At 47.5% G+C, this 20,009-nt stretch overlaps 2 protein-coding genes across 2 annotated transcripts in view; one reads left to right on the plus strand and one right to left on the minus strand.

The window, feature by feature from the left end:
* Nucleotides 1-2,035: 2,035 nt before the first annotated feature.
* On the plus strand, nt 2,036-5,440 carry LOC311128785 (putative serpin E3; the record flags this gene model as incomplete). Its single annotated transcript, XM_084161026.1, has 6 exons — nt 2,036-2,303; nt 3,339-3,806; nt 4,139-4,337; nt 4,683-4,783; nt 5,029-5,199; nt 5,397-5,440. The coding sequence occupies 6 exons, from the start codon at nt 2,036-2,038 to the stop codon at nt 5,438-5,440; spliced, it is 1,251 nt and encodes a 416-aa protein (XP_084017152.1).
* A 675-nt stretch (nt 5,441-6,115) lies between these two features.
* The window catches only part of LOC311128991 (integrator complex subunit 6-like), a 33,161-nt gene continuing 19,267 nt past the window's right edge, over nt 6,116-20,009 (minus strand). The window contains exons 9-18 of the mRNA XM_084161224.1: nt 18,044-18,176; nt 16,749-16,843; nt 12,891-13,001; nt 12,536-12,751; nt 12,077-12,200; nt 11,799-11,941; nt 11,347-11,548; nt 10,834-11,208; nt 9,385-9,478; nt 6,116-7,932 (exon numbers count right to left, since the gene is read on the minus strand). Coding sequence (XP_084017350.1) covers nt 7,839-7,932; nt 9,385-9,478; nt 10,834-11,208; nt 11,347-11,548; nt 11,799-11,941; nt 12,077-12,200; nt 12,536-12,751; nt 12,891-13,001; nt 16,749-16,843; nt 18,044-18,176 — 1,587 coding nt within the window. The 3' untranslated portion in view covers nt 6,116-7,838. The remainder of the gene's footprint in view (nt 7,933-9,384; nt 9,479-10,833; nt 11,209-11,346; nt 11,549-11,798; nt 11,942-12,076; nt 12,201-12,535; nt 12,752-12,890; nt 13,002-16,748; nt 16,844-18,043; nt 18,177-20,009) is intronic.

Below are 20,009 nucleotides of genomic sequence, written 5' to 3' on the forward strand. Positions count from 1 at the left end.
CTCAACAAAACAACTTTTCTTATGTCGTGATCATGAGATAAATAAATTGTGATCTTGACATAACGATGGAATTATGTTTTATTCATATGTCCTCTCTGGGCTTCCGTATGTAACAAAGTCTGGTGTTACAATGAAAAGCTATTCCATCAAGACCTATTCATGAATGTATCTAAAGCAACACTTGATATCATCAGGGGATCACAATGGAAATAAGTCATTGACTTTGTGTTTTCCTTGTCAAGTTTTACAGTGCATTCGGAAAGCATTCAGACCCCTTGACTTTTTCCACATTTTGTTACCTTACAGCCTTGTTCTAAAATGGATTAAATTGTTGTTTTTCCTCATCAATCTACACACAATACCACATATTGACGAAGCAAAAACAGGTTTTGAGAAAATGTTGCAAATGTATTAAAAAAAAAAGAACTGAAATATCACATTTACATAAGTATTCAGACCCTTTACTCTGTACTTTGTTGAAGCACCTTTGGCAGCGATTACAGCCTCGAGTCTTCTTGGGTATGACGCTACAAGCTTGGCAAACCTGTATTTGGGGAGTTTCTCCCATTCTTCTCTGGAGATCCACTCAAGCTCTGTCAGGTTGGATGGGGAGCGTCGATGCACAGCTATTTTCAGGTCTCTCCAGAGATGTCCGATCGGGTTCAAGTCCTGCCTCTGGCTGGGCCCCTCAAGGACATTCAGAGACTTGTCCCGAAGCCACTCCTGCATTGTCTTGGCTGTTTGCTTAGGGTTTTTGTCCTGTTGGAAGGTGAACCTTCGCCCCAGTCTGAAGTCCTGAGCGCTCTGGAGCAGGTTTTCATCAAGGATCTCTGTACTTTTCTCCGTTCATCCTTCCCTCGATCCTGACTAGTCTCCAAGTCCCTGCCACTGAAAAGGTCCCCACAGCATGATGCTGCCCCTACCATGCTTCACCGTAGGGATGGTGCCAGGTTTCCTCCAGATGTGACGCTTGGCATTCAGGCCAATTAGTTAAATCTTGGTTTCATCTGACCAGATAATCTTGTTTCTCATGGTCTGAGAGTCCTTTAGGTGCCTTTTGACAAACTCCAAGCGGGCTGTCATGAGCCTTTTACTGAGGAGTGGCTTCCGTCTGGCCACTCCACCATAAAGGCCTGATTGGTGGAGTGCTGCAGAGATGATTGTCCTTCTGGAAGGTTCTCCCATCTCCACAGAGGAACTCTGGAGCTCATTCAGAGTGACCATCAGGTTCTTGGTCACCTCCCTGACCAAGGCCCTTTTCCCCGATTGCTCAGTTTGGCCGGGCGGCCAGCTCTAGGAAGAGTCTTGGTGGTTCCAAACTTCTTCCATTTAAGAATGGCCACTGTGTTCTTGGAGACCTTCAATGCTGCATATATTTTTTGGTACCCTTCCTCAGACCTGTGCCTCGACACAATCCTGTCTCGAAGCTCTACGGACAATTCATTCGACCTCATGGCTTGGTTTCTGCTCTGACATGCACTGTCAACTGTGGGACCTTATATAGACATATATGTGCCTTTCCAAATCATGTCCAATCAATAGAATTTACCACAGGTGGACTCCAATCCAGTTGTAGAAACATCTCAAGGATGATCAATGGAAACAGGATGCACCTGAGCTCAATTTCTAGTATCATAGCAAAGGGTCTGAATACTTATGTAAATAAGGTATTTCCGTTTTAAAAATGTTATACATTTGCAAGAATTTCTAAAAGCCTGTTTTTCGCTTCATCATTATGGGGTATTGTGTGTAGATTGATGAGGATTTTTCTGTATTTAATCCATTTTAGAACAAGGCTGTAATGTAACAAAATGTGGAAAAAGTCAAGGGCTTTGAATACTTTCCGAATGCACTGTATGTATATGTTTGTTTTCTTAAACTGGCAAATAAAATCAATCAATGACACGCACAATAAGCCTATGTCTTATAAAGACATTATAACTAACCCTCCTGTTCTTTGCAGTGACCCCATCTCTGTGGACCCCATCTGACATCAACATCTTCATTTGACCTTTGACCCTTCACCTCCAAGGCCATGTGTCGCCTGTTGATGACCTCGCTATTCGTCTACTTCTGGTTGGTGGAGAGGGGTCAGTGTGACGCCTTCAGCCTTCAGGACACCATGGAAGAGCTGCACACAGAGTTCGCCATCAGCCTCTACCAAACGCTCACCAAGACAGAGAACAACTCCAACCTGATCGTGTCGCCAGCGAGCGTCTCGCTGTCCTTGGGTCTTCTGCAGCTGGGTGCCCGCGGCAACACACTGGCGCAACTGGTGGCGGCACTGGGATATGACATCAATGGTAAGAATCCACCACCAAGCAGAGCCCCATGGGCTAAGGGATCCTGTGGGCCGGTTGGCATGGGGTCCTGTGGGCCAGTTGGTATGGGGTCCTGTGGGCCAGTTGGTACGGGGTCCTGTGGGCCAGTTGGTATGGGGTCCTGTGGGCCAGTTGGTATGGGGTCCTGTGGGCCAGTTGGTATGGGGTGCTGTGGGCCAGTTAGTATGGGGTGCTGTGGGCCAGTTGGTACAGGGTCCTGTGGGCCAGTTGGTACAGGGTCCTGTGGGCCAGTTGTTACATGGTCCTGTGGGCCAGTTATAACGGGGTCCTGTGGGCCAGTTGGTCTGGGGTCCTGTGGGCCAGTTGGTACATGGTCCTGTGGGCCAGTTGGTACATGGTCCTGTGGGCCGGTTGGCCAGGCAGGGCAGGGCAGGGTAGAGTGGTGTCTGGATCCCTAATGCCTGCCCCTGCTCTATAATCTGATTATTCAGAGGGTAATACTGAGACTCTGGGGTCGAAAGGCCACTGTGTTACACTGCATGGTGAAATCAGACACTAAACCAGTAGAGTTCAAAAGGTACTCAAGACCTGTAGAGAAGGACTTACTTCAGGCAGAGAGAAAAGGAACATATTTTCTTGATTTGGTGCCAAAGTGAAGAAAACATTTTTGACTCTAAGCCAAGGGTCGCTGTGTATACGTTTGGTATGGACCTGGGCCCGACGTCACATGCCTTTCCCCAAACACCACGCAGAGAGAACGGTCGCTAAGTGCATCGTTGAGGCATGTGTCGATACTGATAGGATTGAAAGAAAGTCAGCGCTGCTCTCGGATCAGCTTTCTCCATTCCAAATCTTACCTTTTACAATAGTCCACAACACTGATGACGGATCAGCTCCTAGAGAGATATGGTCGCCTATGACTGCAAATATTGAGGCTTATTCTAATGCCCCTTTAATAACGCAGTAAATCACAGATGTGGCACATTATTGTCACATGTTGTTACAAAGCTCATCTAGTGGGAACCTAGCCACTGATCCCACTTCCGGTCTCTCCAGATATGCAGGTGCAGGACTTCCTGTTGCGGTCACAGGGGGACGTGGGTAACTCCAGTCACGGGGTGCGGCTCCGGCAGGCCTGCGCCCTATTCGTCCAGAGCGGCGTCCAGCTACTTCCTGTTTTTACCCAGCATGCAGCAGCCTTGGGCAACAACAGTCTGGTGCGAGCCAACTTCAGCCAGCCCAACCACAGCCGAAGACAGCTGCAACAGTGGGGACGAAACCATGGCACCGGTGAGCCGCTCCAATCCGGTGGCAGCGGGGAGCTGTTTGGGTCTGGCGAGGCCCAGGAAGAGACCTCGGGGTGGGGCCAGCGGCTGCAGATGGCCCTGGTCAACACTGTGAACTTCCAGGGAGTGTGGCAGAAGCAGTTCCTTTTTACGGACACCCAGAACCTTCCCTTCACCCTGTCGGACGGCAGCACCATCAAGGTGCCCATGATGTACCAGGCCACAGAGGTCAACTTTGGTAAGTGAGAAGAGACAACGGCAATATTTTTCTGTCGGTCTCTCCTTTTGGCCGTGGTTGAACTTCTCGGTTCATCACTCACAGTCAAACCATGAAGGCACCACACCACATTTAGCTTAATGTTACAGTTGGAGTTTTGATTCGTACTTATAGTAATCTAGATCATTTTACAAGACATTGTAAAGTATACGTGTTTAGTGCCTCTGCATCGCTTGCTCTCTGGGGGGGTTCTAGGCTGGGTATCTGTAAAACACTTGTGTGACACCTGCTGATGTTAAAAGGGTGATTGATTATTTAAGCCGTCCCTCCCTCTGTTCCCCTTCTATGTGCAGGTCAGTTCCGCACCCTGTCAGACCAGCGCTACACGGTCTTGGAGCTGCCGTACCTGGGCCGCTTCCTCAGTCTTCTGGTAGCTCTGCCCAGTGACAGGAAGACACCTCTGTCCTCGCTGGAAACCCAGCTAACCCCCCGCGCTGTGGCCACCTGGGACACTGGCCTACGCAGAACCAAGATGGATGTTTTTCTCCCCAGGTAGCCTACACATCTCAATGTGTATTTATTTTAAACATTTGTTATTACCAGGTTAGTCCGACTGACATATAACGTTTCCTAGCCCAAAGTGGCTTCCTTTCCCTGTATCCTAACGGTTTCTGCTAAGAGGGATGCTTGGGACGACCCCAACTCTGACATCACCCCATTGAAGTTTACATTTTAAAATGGTTTAGGGTTAGGTAAGTGTTATGGTTTAGGGTAGGGTCATCCCAAGGATCCCAAAAGCATTTACCGTGTCCTAATCTCCATGACGACTGATCTAGCATGGCCAAACAGGTGAATTGGTAATGCACTTGCACTCATTTACATGGCTTTTACTAACAGGTTTAAAATGCAGAACAGGTTCAACCTGAGGTTGGTTCTGCCGTCAATGGGGGTCAGTGACGCCTTCAACCCAATGGCAGCAGACTTCACTGGCATCTCAGGTAAAGAACACTCACTCAACTGCTATATCCAGGTTTAATATGAGATCAGGGTTGGGGTCAATTCCATTTCAATTCCAGTCAAGTACACTGAAATCCCAATTCTATTCAATGAGGAACAATTGGAATTTGGTTTACTTTCTGAATTGACTGAATTTACCCCAAACCCTGTATGAGATCCATGTCATCCTCAGTACTCTGCATACGACTGTCCAGTACTCAAGCATTGCGTTGTTCTCTCTCCACAGCGGAGGAGGGCCTGTACGTGTCCGATGCCTTTCATGAGGCCAGGATAGAGGTAACAGAGGATGGGACCAAGGCCGCTGCGGCCACAGCTATGGTGCTACTCAAACGCTCCCGCGCTCCCGTCTTCAAAGCAGACCGACCTTTCTTCTTCCTCTTGAGACAAGTCAGCACAGGTAGGCCTACAATGCAAACATTAACAGATGGCTTACATATGCAGTAAGGCACGAGGGGGTGTGGTATATTGGCCATATACCACAAACCCCCGAGGTGCCTTATCACTATTATAAACTGGTTACCAACGTAATTAAAAAACAGTAAAAAAATAAATAATGTTGGTCATACCTGTGGTATACGGTCTGATATTCCACAGCTTTCAGCCAATCGGCATTCAGGACTCAAAACAACCCAGTTTAACACACTGTGGCTGCGTTTACACAGGCAGCCCAATTCTGATCTTTTGCCACCAATTTTTTGTTGTTGTCGTTGACCAAATCAGATCAGCGGCAGAAGATCAGAATTGGGCTGCCCGTGTAAACGCAGCCTCAGTTGGTGCGTTGTATTGCCGGTACAGCATCACCTTGTTAGTTTGGGCTTCTATTCATCATTCTATTCGTCATCCCTCTCTCTCTCTCTCTCCAGGATCTGTTCTATTCATGGGGCGTGTGGTGAATCCAGCTGAACAGGCACCCTAGGACCCACACCCCTTACCCTTACCCCAGCTCATATTCAACCCCAACGCATTACCCATATTTATTGGGGACCAACAGGAGGGTCCAGACATCAGGAAGAGGGACAATATCTGTTGTACATATCTGTAAATAAAATGTAAATACATCTGTGTTTTGCACCCAAAGTGTTTTGGTCATTTACATCTGTAGCGTAGGACCACTACTTCCTAGTCGCAGAGAGGGATGCAGAAACTCTCACATCCACCAAATTATTCAAACTTATGTGAACACGCGGTCATTTCCCCATAGGTGGTGTGACACAACAAATAAAATAAAAAAAATCAACCTCTGGAACTTTTCACCCTCCTCAATATCAAAGCCTCAAATTCTCTTGAAAGGAAGTGACGTACAACAATAACGATTGTGTTTTGTTGACTTTATTTACATAGCCAGTCACAGGTTAAAATAGAAACTTTATTCATGGAAATACAAAAAGGCCTTCCTCTGAACATTCTCTTTAAATAATTCTCTAAAGTTATTTACATCTATACAGCGTATTCAAAATACTCTCTTTTGGTAGCGTCCTCTTTTTAAACAAAGACAAGTTTGGCAACTGTTTGGTCCCTGTATGGGAGGGGGTATTGGAAAAGAGTCAGGAGAGATAAAGGGGGGGATAGGCGGGGAGGATTGCAAATGTTTTGCAGTAAACGGCACACGACAGCCAGCCAGACATCTAGGGCCTCAATCCTACCTCGAACGTCCAACAACACTTCAGGGGATCACTTAACGGTTACACGACAGAGAGATTTAGTTTAGGATCGCAGTAAGGTAACCAAAGTGGATGTATTATTTTAAAAACGGGGCCTCCTGTAGCTCAGTTGGTAGAGCATGGCGCTCGCAACGCCAGGGTTGTGGGTTCGATTCCCACGGGGGGGTATGAAAAATGTATGCACTCACTAAAACTGTAAGTCTCTCTGGATAAGAGCGTCTGCTAAATGACTAAAATGTATTACTGGTATTGCTAACCATTGTGTTATTTCCTGAGGCCTGTCTACTACCCATCATAGACGGTTCTTGTCTTTGTAACAGTATTCAGAGAGTCCACTACTACTACTATTATTATTGGAGTTTGGTTTATCCTTCTAGCTAAAATCCAGTACTGCTAAAATGACTTGACTTGTGACTTTCCTCCTGCCTCTTCAGGCCAACATACAAATCTAGAACAGTTTTTTTTGTTTGTTTTTTTTCAAACTGGCAACTAAAACTGTGAAGCAAAAGCATAAAAACTATTGCCTACAAATATGGAGTCGCATCAGAGTGAAATGTGGACTTCAGTTTGGTTACAGCCTAGTTTAGACGAACCTTTCCATGGCAAGATTAGGAAGTCATGAGGGAGGGAGGGAGGTGGCCAACCCTTTCTATTGGTGAATACAGTAAAGGAGTGTTTCTATTGGTGGAGTGGAGTGCCTATCAGGATTAAGTGCATAACCAAACAAGGACAATCCCACAACAAAAATACCTCAAAGAAAGAGAGATGACTAGAAAGAGAGATAACTAGAAAGAGAAAGAGATAACTAGAAAGAGAGAGAGATAACTAGAAAGAGAAAGAGATAACTAGAAAGAGAGAGAGATAACTAGAAAGAGAGAGATAACTAGAGAGAGCGATAACTAGAAAGAGAGAGAGATAACTAGAAAGAGAAAATTGAAAAAAACATGAAGCCACCTAAAGATTAAAATGAGACCCAAAACATCACAGTTCCTCTTTTGGCCCCGAGGATGTTGGAAACTTCTTACAATCTAATTTGAAGCCCCTCCCTTAGCGATATCAGTTCACCATACCATCACTGATGAGACGAGACACGCATCATACAGCATACACAGAGACAGAGACAGACAGGCCAACAGCACTCACTTCATTAATACACTGTATATCCCCCTTCTCTATAGGAATCTTTCAGCCTTGGTAAGGGCTGCAGGTTGAGGGCTGAGGGGGTAAAGGGGTGAGGGCTGAGGGGGTGGAGGGGTGAGGGCTGAGGGGGTGGAGGGGTGAGGGCTGAGGTGTGAGGGCTGAGGGGGTGGAGGTGTGAGGGCTGAGGTGTGAGGGCTGAGGGGGGTGGAGGGGGGTGAAGGGGTAGACGTGTCCATTAGAACCCGTCCAGGTGGTTCATATTGTTGGCCCTGTTGTGGATCTCTTCTAGAAAGTTCTCCAGCTGTTCTATCAGCACCCGCTTCTTAAACCTGTACAGAACAGAAAAGAAAACAGTCACTGATACAGAAATAGAACATGGTCACTGGTATATTTTCATTTACATTTCAGTCATTTTAGCAGACGCGACTTACAGGAGCAATTAGGGTTAAGTGCCTTGCTCAAGGGCACATCGACAGATTTTTCACCTAGTCGGCTTGGGGATTAGAACCAGCGACCTTTCGGTTACTGGCACAACGCTCTTAACCACTAAGCTACCTGTCGCCCCATCTAGACACAGAACAGAACATGGTCACTGGTATAGACATAGAACACAGATATACAGAACGAAGCGTCTAGTTGAACATCAAGAGAGAGAAACTAAACAGAGCCTACAGAGGAGGTTTAAATAATGTAGTGGAGTTCAGGATATTTCAGCAAATGTGTGATTTAAAGTGAGACATCTAGCTAGGTAAAGTTTGTTGAATATTAAATACATGTAAAAAAATTAAAATAAATAATAATAATAATAATGTTTCCTGATCTTTCTTATCTCTCTCAGATATAGGAGAGACACTTCAGAACAAACTTCCTTTTGATATGGTTTTGGGAATATCTGTTGATCCATGTAGTGAATCTGTTATTCAATGCGTTTATATGGGCTAATAGCAGTAACGGCAAAAATGATTTTAATCAAATATTTACATTTACATTTTTACAAAAAAAAAAATCAAATACCCTTTAAATATATATTTTTGATACTTCAAGGGGTCTTAAAATTAAAAATAAAATAGCAAAATGATCATTGGTATGACCTTCGTAAAACAATTCCATATAGCTTAGTAGACGACCCCCCGGTTTAGACAGGGCTTAGACTGATGGGTTAAAAACAGCCAGACAGGAATACAAAGAGTTCCAAGCTGATCATGTTTCAGTTTGACTCAGTCTGTTTAGAAGCTGGTACTGGGGGAGGTTGTGTTCCTCACCTTTCAGCCTCTTTTATAAATGTTCTGGAGGAATATAAACCGTGTTCCTCACCTTTCAGCCTCTTTTATAAATGTTCTGGAGGAATATAAACCGTGTTCCTCACCTTTCAGCCTCTTTTATTAATGTTCTGGAGGAATATCAACCGTGTTCCTCACCTTTCAGCCTCTTTTATAAATGTTCTGGAGGAATATCAACCGTGTTCCTCACCTTTCAGCCTCTTTTATAAATGTTCTGGAGGAATATCAACCGTGTTCCTCACCTTGCAGCCTCTTTTATAAATGTTCTGGAGGAATATCAACCGTGTTCCTCACCTTGCAGCCTCTTTTATAATGTTCTGGAGGAATATCAACCGTGTTCCTCACCTTGCAGCCTCTTTTATAAATGTTCTGGAGGAATATAAACCGTGTTCCTCACCTTGCAGCATCTTTTATAAATGTTCTGGAGGAATATAAACCGTGTTCCTCACCTTGCAGCCTCTTTTATAAATGTTCTGGAGGAATATCAACCGTGTTCCTCACCTTGCAGCCTCTTTTATAATGTTCTGGAGGAATATCAACCGTGTGTCAAAGCTTCCTTGGATCTGCTTCAGGAAATGGAAGATTTTTTCATAGTCTATAAAAACAAGAGAGAAAAGGGAAGCGTGAAGCAGAGTGATAGCTGCTGATGAAACTAGACAACTTTCCATTCGGGAATTTCAGACGAGACATCAACAGTAGGCTATGAGACTAGGTCTAAGGAGAAAGTTAGTGAAGTGAATGACTACGATCAAACAGCCAGTCTCTATACATACAGGCCACAGATTAATGACTACTATCACACAGTCTTCTAGAGCAGTGTTGGGGGTACTGGAGGACCAGGGTTGGGGGGTACTGGAGGACCAGGGCTGGGGGCACTGGAGGACCAGGGTTGGGGGCACTGGAGGACCAGGGTTGGGGGCACTGGAGGACCAGGGTTGGGGGCACTGGAGGTCCAGGGTTGGGGGTACTGGAGGACCAGGGTTGGGGGGTACTGGAGGACCAGGGTTGGGGGGTACTGGAGGACCAGGGTTGGGGGGTACTGGAGGACCAGGGTTGGGGGGTACTGGAGGACCAGGGTTGGGGGGTACTGGAGGACCAGGGTTGGGGGGTACTGGAGGTCCAGGGTTGGGGGGTACTGGAGGTCCAGGGTTGGGGGGTACTGAGGACCAGGGTTGGGGGGTACTGAGGACCAGGGTTGGGGGGTACTGGAGGACCAGGGTTGGGGGTACTGGAGGACCAGGGTTGGGGGTACTGGAGGACCAGGGTTGGGGGTACTGGAGGACCAGGGTTGGGGGTACTGGAGGACCAGGGTTGGGGGTACTGGAGGACCAGGGTTGGGGGGTACTGGAGGACCAGGGTTGGGGGGTACTGGAGGACCAGGGTTGGGGGGTACTGGAGGACCAGGGTTGGGGGGTACTGGAGGACCAGGGTTGGGGGGTACTGGAGGACCAGGGTTGGGGGGTACTGGAGGACCAGGGTTGGGGGGGTACTGGAGGACCAGGGTTGGGGGTACTGGAGGACCAGGGTTGGGGGTACTGGAGGACCAGGGTTGGGGGTACTGGAGGACCAGGGTGGGGGGTACTGGAGGACCAGGGTGGGGGGTACTGGAGGACCAGGGTTGGGGGTACTGGAGGACCAGGGTTGGGGGGTACTGGAGGACCAGGGTTGGGGGTACTGGAGGACCAGGGTTGGGGGTACTGGAGGACCAGGGTTGAGGGTACTGGAGGACCAGGGTTAGGAAACACTGCTCTAGACATACAGGCCACAGATTACACAGCCAGTCTCTATAAATATCTGGATCTAGACCAGTACAAACAGTTTCACCATAAAATAACAATTCAATTTAAGTTATAAGAGCGTCTGCTAAATGACTCAAATGTAAATGTAAGTTAGGCGACTTTCTCTGGTTGCCGTGGCAGAGTGTGGGCGTGGCGGCCCCTGGTTACGTACGTCTCCCTGGTTTCCGTATCTCCTTGGTGATGAGGGCTCGTAGTTCAGTGTTGACCTCCAGACTCTCGCTGTTCATCACCTTCTTCAGTTCCCCGGGGGAGGGGTACCGGGGCAGACGCTCCTCCTCCACACCCCCAGTCTCTCCTCCGTCCTCACTGCCCTCTGAGAGCTCCACCTCTCTGGGAAGCCCGTTCTCCTCCTCAGTGTCCCCATCACCATCATCCTCCATGTGGTTCCCTGGTCCGGGGCCATCTAGAAGGGGTCCAGAGAGGATCTCTCCTGGTCCTGGTTGGGCTGCTGTCCCGGTCTCGCACCCCTCAGGGCTGTAGAGGTTCCCAAACACGGCCTCTGAGTCTGACTCAGTGTGGTCGCTCTCTGTGAAGGGGGGTCAGGGACAGTCATTCATAACTAACATCTATGGAACTAAAATACCGTCACTTTCTTTCACAGGCTCAGCGCTTCACACATTTGTGTTAACACACAGGTGCACTGACAACAATGTGTGTGTCTCACCAGTGAGGGGGGATCTGGAGGGGCTGGCTGCAGGGCTGACGGGGGGTGTATAGGTCCTGCCGGGGCGCAGTAGGGGGGACATGCACCTCCGTCTCTTAGGACCCCCGCCTCCGATCCCGTGCATGTTGGTGTCACTCCCCGGGCGCTTGCCCTTGTTCTGGGGACCCGTCACAAACTCATCCGCCTCGTCAATCATCATCCCCTAGAGAAAAACAGCAAGAGAAGACAGGATGAACAAACGCACTATTACAACTTTACTGTCCATTGTCACAGCGAACAACTGACATTTGTCCAGAAATGTGTCGATTCATAACATGGTGCAACCAATTACGTCTGTTATCAAAACAAATAGGACTTTGTGAGGTTTCTGACCGGCTGATTTCAGACACTTTAACACTCCTACGTGGAGGAGAATTGGTAGTGAGAGGTACACGGGGAGAGGCAGGTCCTACCTTCTTGTCCAGTTTGAAAGGGTTTCCGAAGGTGTGCAGGCGTTTGGGTTGCTCAGGGTCTGCGTCTCTGAGGGGTTGGGGAAGGGCCTTGAGGAAGTCCTGGTAGTTGCCCATCTGGGCGATGGGCACGCTGTGGAGCTGGTCTGGACAGACGGGGGTAGAGAGGAAGGCTTGGGCTCAAATTCAGTCTTAGTCTCTTCCTTAACAAAACTGGTAGCGAGACTAATTCAATGCAAATTACAGTTCATTCAGGAACTAAATCGCACACACACACACACCTGTGTCCTGTCCTCGGAGCAGACAGCTGGTGCTGAGCAGGTTCCTCCTCATGCGGCTCAGCTGATCCAGCAGGTGCATTCTGGGTATGTCGTAGGCGTTCCTGAAACCCTGAGGTTTCAGACTCTACACAGGGAACAGCGAGGGAGAGCTAGTATTGTCACAGCAGATCAGTAAGGCAACACATTGGGGTAGTATCATATGAAACGGTATTTACGGTTTTCTAAAATGTTGGTATCATAAAGTTTTGGTACTGCCGTATTACCTTGGTACCGGTATACTGTGCAACATTATTACACACATATACATATAAATATATAATAGTAATGTATACATCTGATCCACTTTATACTACAAGACAGAGAATCACGGCTGTTCTCCATGTGAACATCTCTAGAGATAACATGACGTCTTCATCCTCAAGCATTACAGGCAAGGGGCTGTTGATCAGTGCTGCTGACCTTGTTGAGCGGCGCCAGCTGAAAGCCAGAGAACTCTTTAGGGTTGAGCTCCAGGGGAAGGGCGGGCGTCTCTCCTGTGATGCTGGCCAGAAGCTGAGTGAAGTCTCTGCGCTGGGCCAGGGAGATGTCCCCACCGCGGGCACGCACCTTGATGCCACCCTCCGCTACCACCTTCTTAGCTACAGACGCTATCAGCCGCTCGTATTCGATCTTGGTCTGAGGAGAAAATACATGATGGTTATGGAAGGAGTGAAAGGAAACCAAGAGAGTATGCACTCACCAACCATAGAACACACACACACACACACACACACACACACACACACACACACACAACCATAGACAGACAGTGTACCTGCTGGCTGAGCTTCTTGAGGTAGGACACTACACTGTAACTCAGACCATACTCCATGTTGTCAGCCAGGAGGTTGGGAGCTCCCATGATCCTTAGCGCCTTCCGGAGGGACTGCAGAAGAGGAGAGAAGGCATCATCAAGACCACACATTGCAACCAAAATACATAACGATGTCACCTAACTCCACGGCAGCCATGTTAGTACCTAACGGTGGATATGACTCCACGGCAGCCATGTTAGTACCTAACGGTGGATATGACTCCACAGCAGCCATGTTAGTACCTAACGGTGGATATGACTCCACGGCAGCCATGTTAGTACCTAACGGTGGATATGACTCCACGGCAGCCATGTTAGTACCTAACGGTGGATATGACTCTACGGCAGCCATGTTAGTACCCAACGGTGGATATGACTCCACGGCAGCCATGTTAGTACCTAACGGTGGATATGACTCCACGGCAGCCATGTTAGTACCTAACGGTGGATATGACTCCACGGCAGCCATGTTAGTACCTAACGGTGGATATGACTCCACGGCAGCCATGTTAGTACCTAACGGTGGATATGACTCCACGGCAGCCATGTTAGTACCCAACGGTGGATATGACTCCACGGCAGCCATGTTAGTACCTAACGGTGGATATGACTCCACGGCAGCCATGTTAGTACCCAACGGTGGATATGACTCCACGGCAGCCATGTTAGTACCCAACGGTGGATATGACTCCACGGCAGCCATGTTAGTACCCAACGGTGGATATGACTCCACGGCAGCCATGTTAGTACCTAACGGTGGATATGACTCCACGGCAGCCATGTTAGTACCTAACGGTGGATATGACTCCACAGCAGCCATGTGTTGCTACCATGCTGTGTTGTCATGTGTTGTTTACATTTACATTTTAGTCATTTAGCAGACGCTCTTATCCAGAGCGACTTACAGTTAGTGAGCGCATACATAATTTTTTTATTTTTCATACTGGCCCCCCGTGGGAATCGAACCCACAACCCTGGCGTTGCAAACGCCATGCTCTATCAACTGAGCTACATCCCTGCCGGCCATTCCCTCCCCTTCCCTGGACGACGCTGGGCCAATTGTGCGCCGCCCATGAGTCTCCCGGTCGCGGCCGGCTGCGACAGAGCCTGGATTCGAACCAGGATCTCTAGTGGCACAGTTAGCACCGCGATGCAGTGCCTTAGACCACTGCGCCACTCAGGAGTTGTGCTGAGCCTTTCACCAAATTGAATTCTTGAGGTGGAGTAACTCTGCCAGATCAAGGTCGAACCAGGGGCTGAACCTGTTTTTAATTATAATTTTCTTTATGGGGGCGTTTGTTAACAATACCACTAAAAATATCAAAAAAGAAGGTCCAAGTGTCTTCGACAGAGGGGATCAAGCTGATTCTATACCAATTTACAGAGGCCAGGTCATGAAGGAAGGCCTGCTCATTCAAGTTTTTTAGCAAGCGTCTTTGACAAATCAGGACAGGTCGTTTCACTGAGCAGCCATTACGAACACAGGCTGTAAAACAGTGATCACTAAGGTCATTACAGAAAACACCAGACTGATACCCATCAGGATTATGTGTGAGGATAACATCAAGGATAGTAGCCTTTTCTGGGTGTTTGGAGTCATACCTTGTGGGATTGGTAATAATCTGAGAAAGATTTAGGGAGTCCCATTGCTTTAGGACTTGGTCAGGTGGTTTAAGCATGTCCCAGTTTAGGTCACCTAGCAGGACAAATTCAGACTTAGTGTAAGGGGCCAGGAGAAGGCTTAGGGCATTTAGGGTACAGGCCCGGTGCTGATGGTGGACGATAACACCCAGCAACAGTCAACAAAGAGCTATTTGAAAGTTTTATGCTTAAAAACAGCAAATCAGATTGTTTGGGGACAGACTTGGTGGAGATAACCGAGCACTGAAGGTGTTCCTTCGTAAAGATTGCCACTCCACCACCTTTGGAATATCTGTCTTCCCGTGATCAGTGTTCAAAACACTCTCTTAACCACGTCTCAGTAATGACCAACACATCTGGATTAGAGCTGTGAACCCACACTTTCAATTGATCAATTTGAGGTAATAAGCTTCTAGTGTTAACGTGCAGAAAACCCAGGCTTTTACGAGAGCAGAAATCAGTGAAGCAGATATCAGAGCACAAGTCAGAAATGGGGCTAGAAACAGTAGATGGGCCAGGGTGTACATACACATTTCCAGATATCATCAGCAGTAATACAAATCAGGGCAGAGGACAGGGAGAGCTCTGCAGTGTTGATTTTTTATGACATTTGAATGTGCATCAAATGGCAACAAGATCATATTGTACAGCAAATTAATCAGGTAACATGAATACAAAGCCAGCGAGAGGTGGTTAGAATAGGATGGGAGGCCAAGAGTCTGTAACTAATAGAGAGTCAGAGTCCCAAGTGTGGGAACAAACAGTCTGTCCCACGGTCAAGGTAAACAAGCAAGTTCATAGTCAACAAAGCACGCAGGAGTCATGAGGCTTCAAAGGCCTCTGCATTGATGGGCTCATGGGCTTTGACACCTCTGTTTTCAGGTTTCTTGTGCTTATTTTGTTGGACCTTGGAAATAAGAATATTTGGCTGTAGGAATCCTTCCAGGTAATTTTGTCCAAAATCAGGTTGTAGGGACTAGTCTCCCAGTCCCTGCCACTGAAAAACATCCCCACAGCATGATGCTGCCACCACCATGATTCACCGTAAGGATGGTGCCTGGTTTCCTCCAGACGTGATGCTTGGCATTCAGGCCAAAGAGTTCAATCTTGGTTTCATCAGACCAGAGAATCTTGTTTCTCATGGTCCGACAGTCCTTTAGGTGCCTTTTGGCAAACTCCAAGCGGGCTGTCATGTGCCTTTTACTGAGGAGTGGCTTCCGTCTGGCCACTCCACCATAAAGGCCTGATTGGTGGAGTGCTGCAGAGATGGTTGTCCTTCTGGAAGGTTCTCCCATCTCCACAGAGGAACTCTGGAACTCTGTCAGAGTGACCATCGGGTTCTTGGTCACATCCCTGACCAAGGCCCTTCTCCCCCGATTGCTCAGTTTGGCCGGGCAGCCAGCTCTAGGAAGAGTCTTGGTGGTTCCAAACTTCTTCCATTTAAGAATGATGGAGGCCACTGTGCATTCAATGCTGCAGAAATGTTTTAGTACCTTTCCCCAGATCTGTGCCTCGACACAATCCTGTCTCGGAGCTCTACGGACAATTATTTCGACCTCATGGCTTGGTTTTTGCTCTGACATGCGCTATCAACTGTGTGACCTTATATAAACAGGTGTGTGCCTTTCCAAATCATGTCCAATCAATTGAATTTACCACAGGTGGACCCCAATCAAGTTCTAGAAACATCTTAAGGATGATCAATGGAAACAGGATGCACCTGAGCTCAATTTCGAGTCTCATAGCAAAGGGTCTGAATACTTATGTAAATAAGGTATCTTTTTTAAAAAAATTATTTTATATACATTTGCAAAAATGTCTAAAAACCTGTTTGTCATTCTGGGGTATTGTGTGTAGATTGATGAGAGAAAACATTAATTTAATAAATTTTAGAACAAGGCTGTAACGTAACAAAATGTGGAAAAAGTCAAGGGGTCTGAATACTTTCCAAATGTATATATATATATATATATTTTTTTTCTTCAGGATTTTGGAAATTCTCCCATGACCCCATTTTCATATCAGGAGACCTTGTTTGGGAACCTCTGAATTAGCCCCTACACCATCCATAATTTTCACTCCCTCAGCTTTGGGAGACTTGTGCAAATGGCGCAGGCGAGCGTGAACACGTAACTGGAGGGCCAAAGGGGCTGATTTGGGATTGAGTGGTTTACTTACCCCAATGTAATACGGAGGCATGGTCTTCAGGTAGTTCTCAAAGGACTGACGCCATTTAATGGTGGGCTTGAACTTGTGCACCCGGATCAAGTCATCTGCAACAACAAACAGCAGGCTTTAGAGGGTTAGAGAGTGACCACCTGGGCCAGAGACAATAATTATACTTGCATTAATGATCATATTACCAGTGTTTTCCATATTGAGTGTATTATAATGTATTATTTTGGGGTATTTGTATGCCGGCATCACAAAATGAATTTCCATGTAAATGTACAATAAAGTATATGGTATCATAACCACCACTGCCCTCTGCTGGCTTGGTGGGGCAACGTGGTGCACTACATTAGGGGACAGGGATGTATTTCTAGACCCTAGGACAGGGCCCAGTTTCCCTAAAGCATCTAAAGGCTTTCATCATTAGAACCTTAGTAGGAGCATCGTTAAATCTCCGAGCTGTTTCCCAAAACCATCGTTTTTTCTAAAGTTGCACTTGAAAACGCTCGTTATTTACTGATTGCCTCAGATCGTAGAAACAGCCAAGTGCGTCGTTAGATGCTTTTTTTTGCAGCGTCACTTTATATAAATAAGATCTGCGCTAAACACACAAAGACGTTCATCGGTCTCTCTGTGACCAACGATAACTTCAGAACGAAGTTCAATACAAATACAAAGTTACGTTTTTGCAATTGTTACAAACAAGCGAACGATTAAAATATTATTATAATGAAAAGCGAGATGACTGCATGCAATAGAGCCAACATATATATTTAAATAACATTGAAATCAATTTCATGTGCATAAAATTTAGTTTTATTTAGCCAATTGTAGACTGTCAGAAATGTTTGCCTCAATATATTTCATGATGTGTAACAACATGTGCACAATAATGTGCCACATCTGTGATTTACTGCGTTATTAATGGGCATTAGAATAAGCCTCAATATTTGCAGTCATAGGCGACCATATCTCTCTAGGAGCTGATCCTTCATCAGTGTTGTGGACTATTGTAAAAGGTAAGATTTGGAATGGAGAAAGCTGATCCGAGAGCAGCGCTGACTTTCTTTCAATCCTATCAGTATCGACGCACGCCTCAACGATGCACTTAGCGACCGTTCTCTCTGCGTGGTGTTTGGGGAAACGCATGTTACGTCTTAAGACTGCTGTAGGAACGATGCATCGTTAAAAAAAACGGTCGTAACCCTTAGTTCCATCGCTATCGGGGAAACTGGGCCCTGGGCTCTCCAACCCTGTTGTAACTAACCTGATTCAGCCTATAAAAACAAGCGAATGATTACCCAGTAGAGGCAGTACAACAGGGTAGTTGTAGGGCATGACGAACAGGTTGACACAGTTGAGAGCCGTGCTGGCCTTCAGGTAGCCAAAGGGCTGGCCCAGGTCACTGTACTTGGCACTGTTACTTACATACACCTAGAGGATGCAAGGGAGGGAGAGAGGGAGGGAGGGAGGGAGGGAGGGAGGGAGGGAGAGAGGAGGGAGAGAGGGAGCGAGGGAGAGAGGAGGGAGAGGGAGGGAGGGAGGGAGGGAGGGAGGAGGGAGAGAGGGAGGAGGGAGAGAGGGAGGGAGAGGGGAGGGAGGAGGGAGAGAGGGAGGGAGAGGGGAGGGAGGAGGGAGAGAGGGAGGGAGAGGGGAGGGAGAGGGAGGGAGGGAGAGAGGGAGGAGGGAGAGAGGGAGGGAGGGAGGGAGAGAGGGAGAGAGGAAACGGAGTGAGAGAGGGAGGGAGAGAGGGAGAGAGGGAGAGAGGGAGGGAGGGAGGGAGGGAGAGAGGGAGGGAGGGAGGGAGGGAGGGAGAGAGGGAGAGAGGAGGGAGAGAGGGAGAGGGAGGGAGGGAGAGAGGAAACGGAGTGAGAGAGGGAGGGAGAGAGGGAGAGAGGGAGGGAGGGAGAGAGGGAGGGAGGGAGGGAGGGAGAGAGGAGGGAGAGAGGGAGAGGGAGGGAGGGAGGGAGGGAGAGAGGAAACGGAGTGAGAGAGGGAGGGAGAGAGGGAGGGAGGGAGAGAGGGAGGGAGGGAGGAGGGAGAGAGGGAGGGAGAGAGGAGGGAGAGAGGAGGGAGAGAGGAGGGAGAGAGGGAGGGAGAGAGGAGGGAGAGAGGAAACGGAGTGAGAGAGAGAGGGAGAGAGGGAGGGAGGGAGAGAGGGAGGGAGAGAGGGAGGGAGAGAGGGAGAGAGGGAGGGAGGGAGAGAGGGAGAGAGGGAGAGAGGGAGAGAGGGAGGGAGGGAGGGAGGGAGAGAGGGAGAGAGGGAGAGAGGGAGGGAGGAGGGAGAGAGGAAACAGAGTGAGAGAGTAGACAAACAACTCCACCTTGTGTTGTGTGTCGTGTGTAGTACTGTGTGTAGTGTTGTGTGTAGCGTAGTGCTGTGTGTAGTGTACAGTCGTGGTCAAAAGTTTTGGTCTCCACAAAGTTTGCTGCCTCAGTGTTGATGATGGCAATTTGCATATACTCCAGAATGTTATGAAGAGTGATCTGATGAATTGCAATTAATTGCAAAGTCCCTCTTTGCCATGAAAATGAACTTAATCCCAAATAAACATTTCCACTGCATTTCAGCCCTGCCACAAAAGGACCAGCTGACATCATTTCAGTGATTGTCTCTTTAACACAGGTGAGAGTGTTGATGAGGACAAGGCTGGAGATCACTCTGTCATGCTGATTGAGTTAGAATAACAGACTGGAAGCTTTAAAAGGAGGGTGGTGCTTGAAATCATGGGTTCCTCTGTTAACCATGGTTACCTGCAAGGAAACATGTGCCGTCATCATTGCTTTGCACAAAAAGGGCTTCACAGGCAAGGATATTGCACCTAAATCAACCATTTATCGGATCATCAATAACTTCAAGGAGAGAGGTTCAATTGTTGTGAAGAAGGCTTTTGGGTCCATGGCCAGGAAACTCCCCAGACCTTAATCCCATTGGGAACTTGTGGTCAATCCTCAAGAGGCGGGTGGACAAACAAAAATCCACAAATTCTGACAAACTCCAAGCATTGATAATGCAAGAATGGGCTGCCATCAGTCAGGATGTGGCCCAGAAGTTAATTGACAGCATGCCGGGGCGGATTGCAGAGGTCTTGAAAAAGAAGGGTCAACACTGCAAATATTGACTCTCTGCATAAATGTAATGTAATTGTCAATAAAAGCCTTTGACACTTATGGAATGCTTGTAATTATACTTCAGTATACCATAGTAACATCTGACAAAAATATCTAAAAACACTGAAGCAGCAAACTTTGTGAAGACAAATACTT

Source organism: Coregonus lavaretus (assembly GCF_964263955.1).
Source record: "Coregonus lavaretus genome assembly, chromosome: 5".
In the NCBI taxonomy this organism is placed as follows: Eukaryota; Metazoa; Chordata; class Actinopteri; order Salmoniformes; family Salmonidae; genus Coregonus; species Coregonus lavaretus.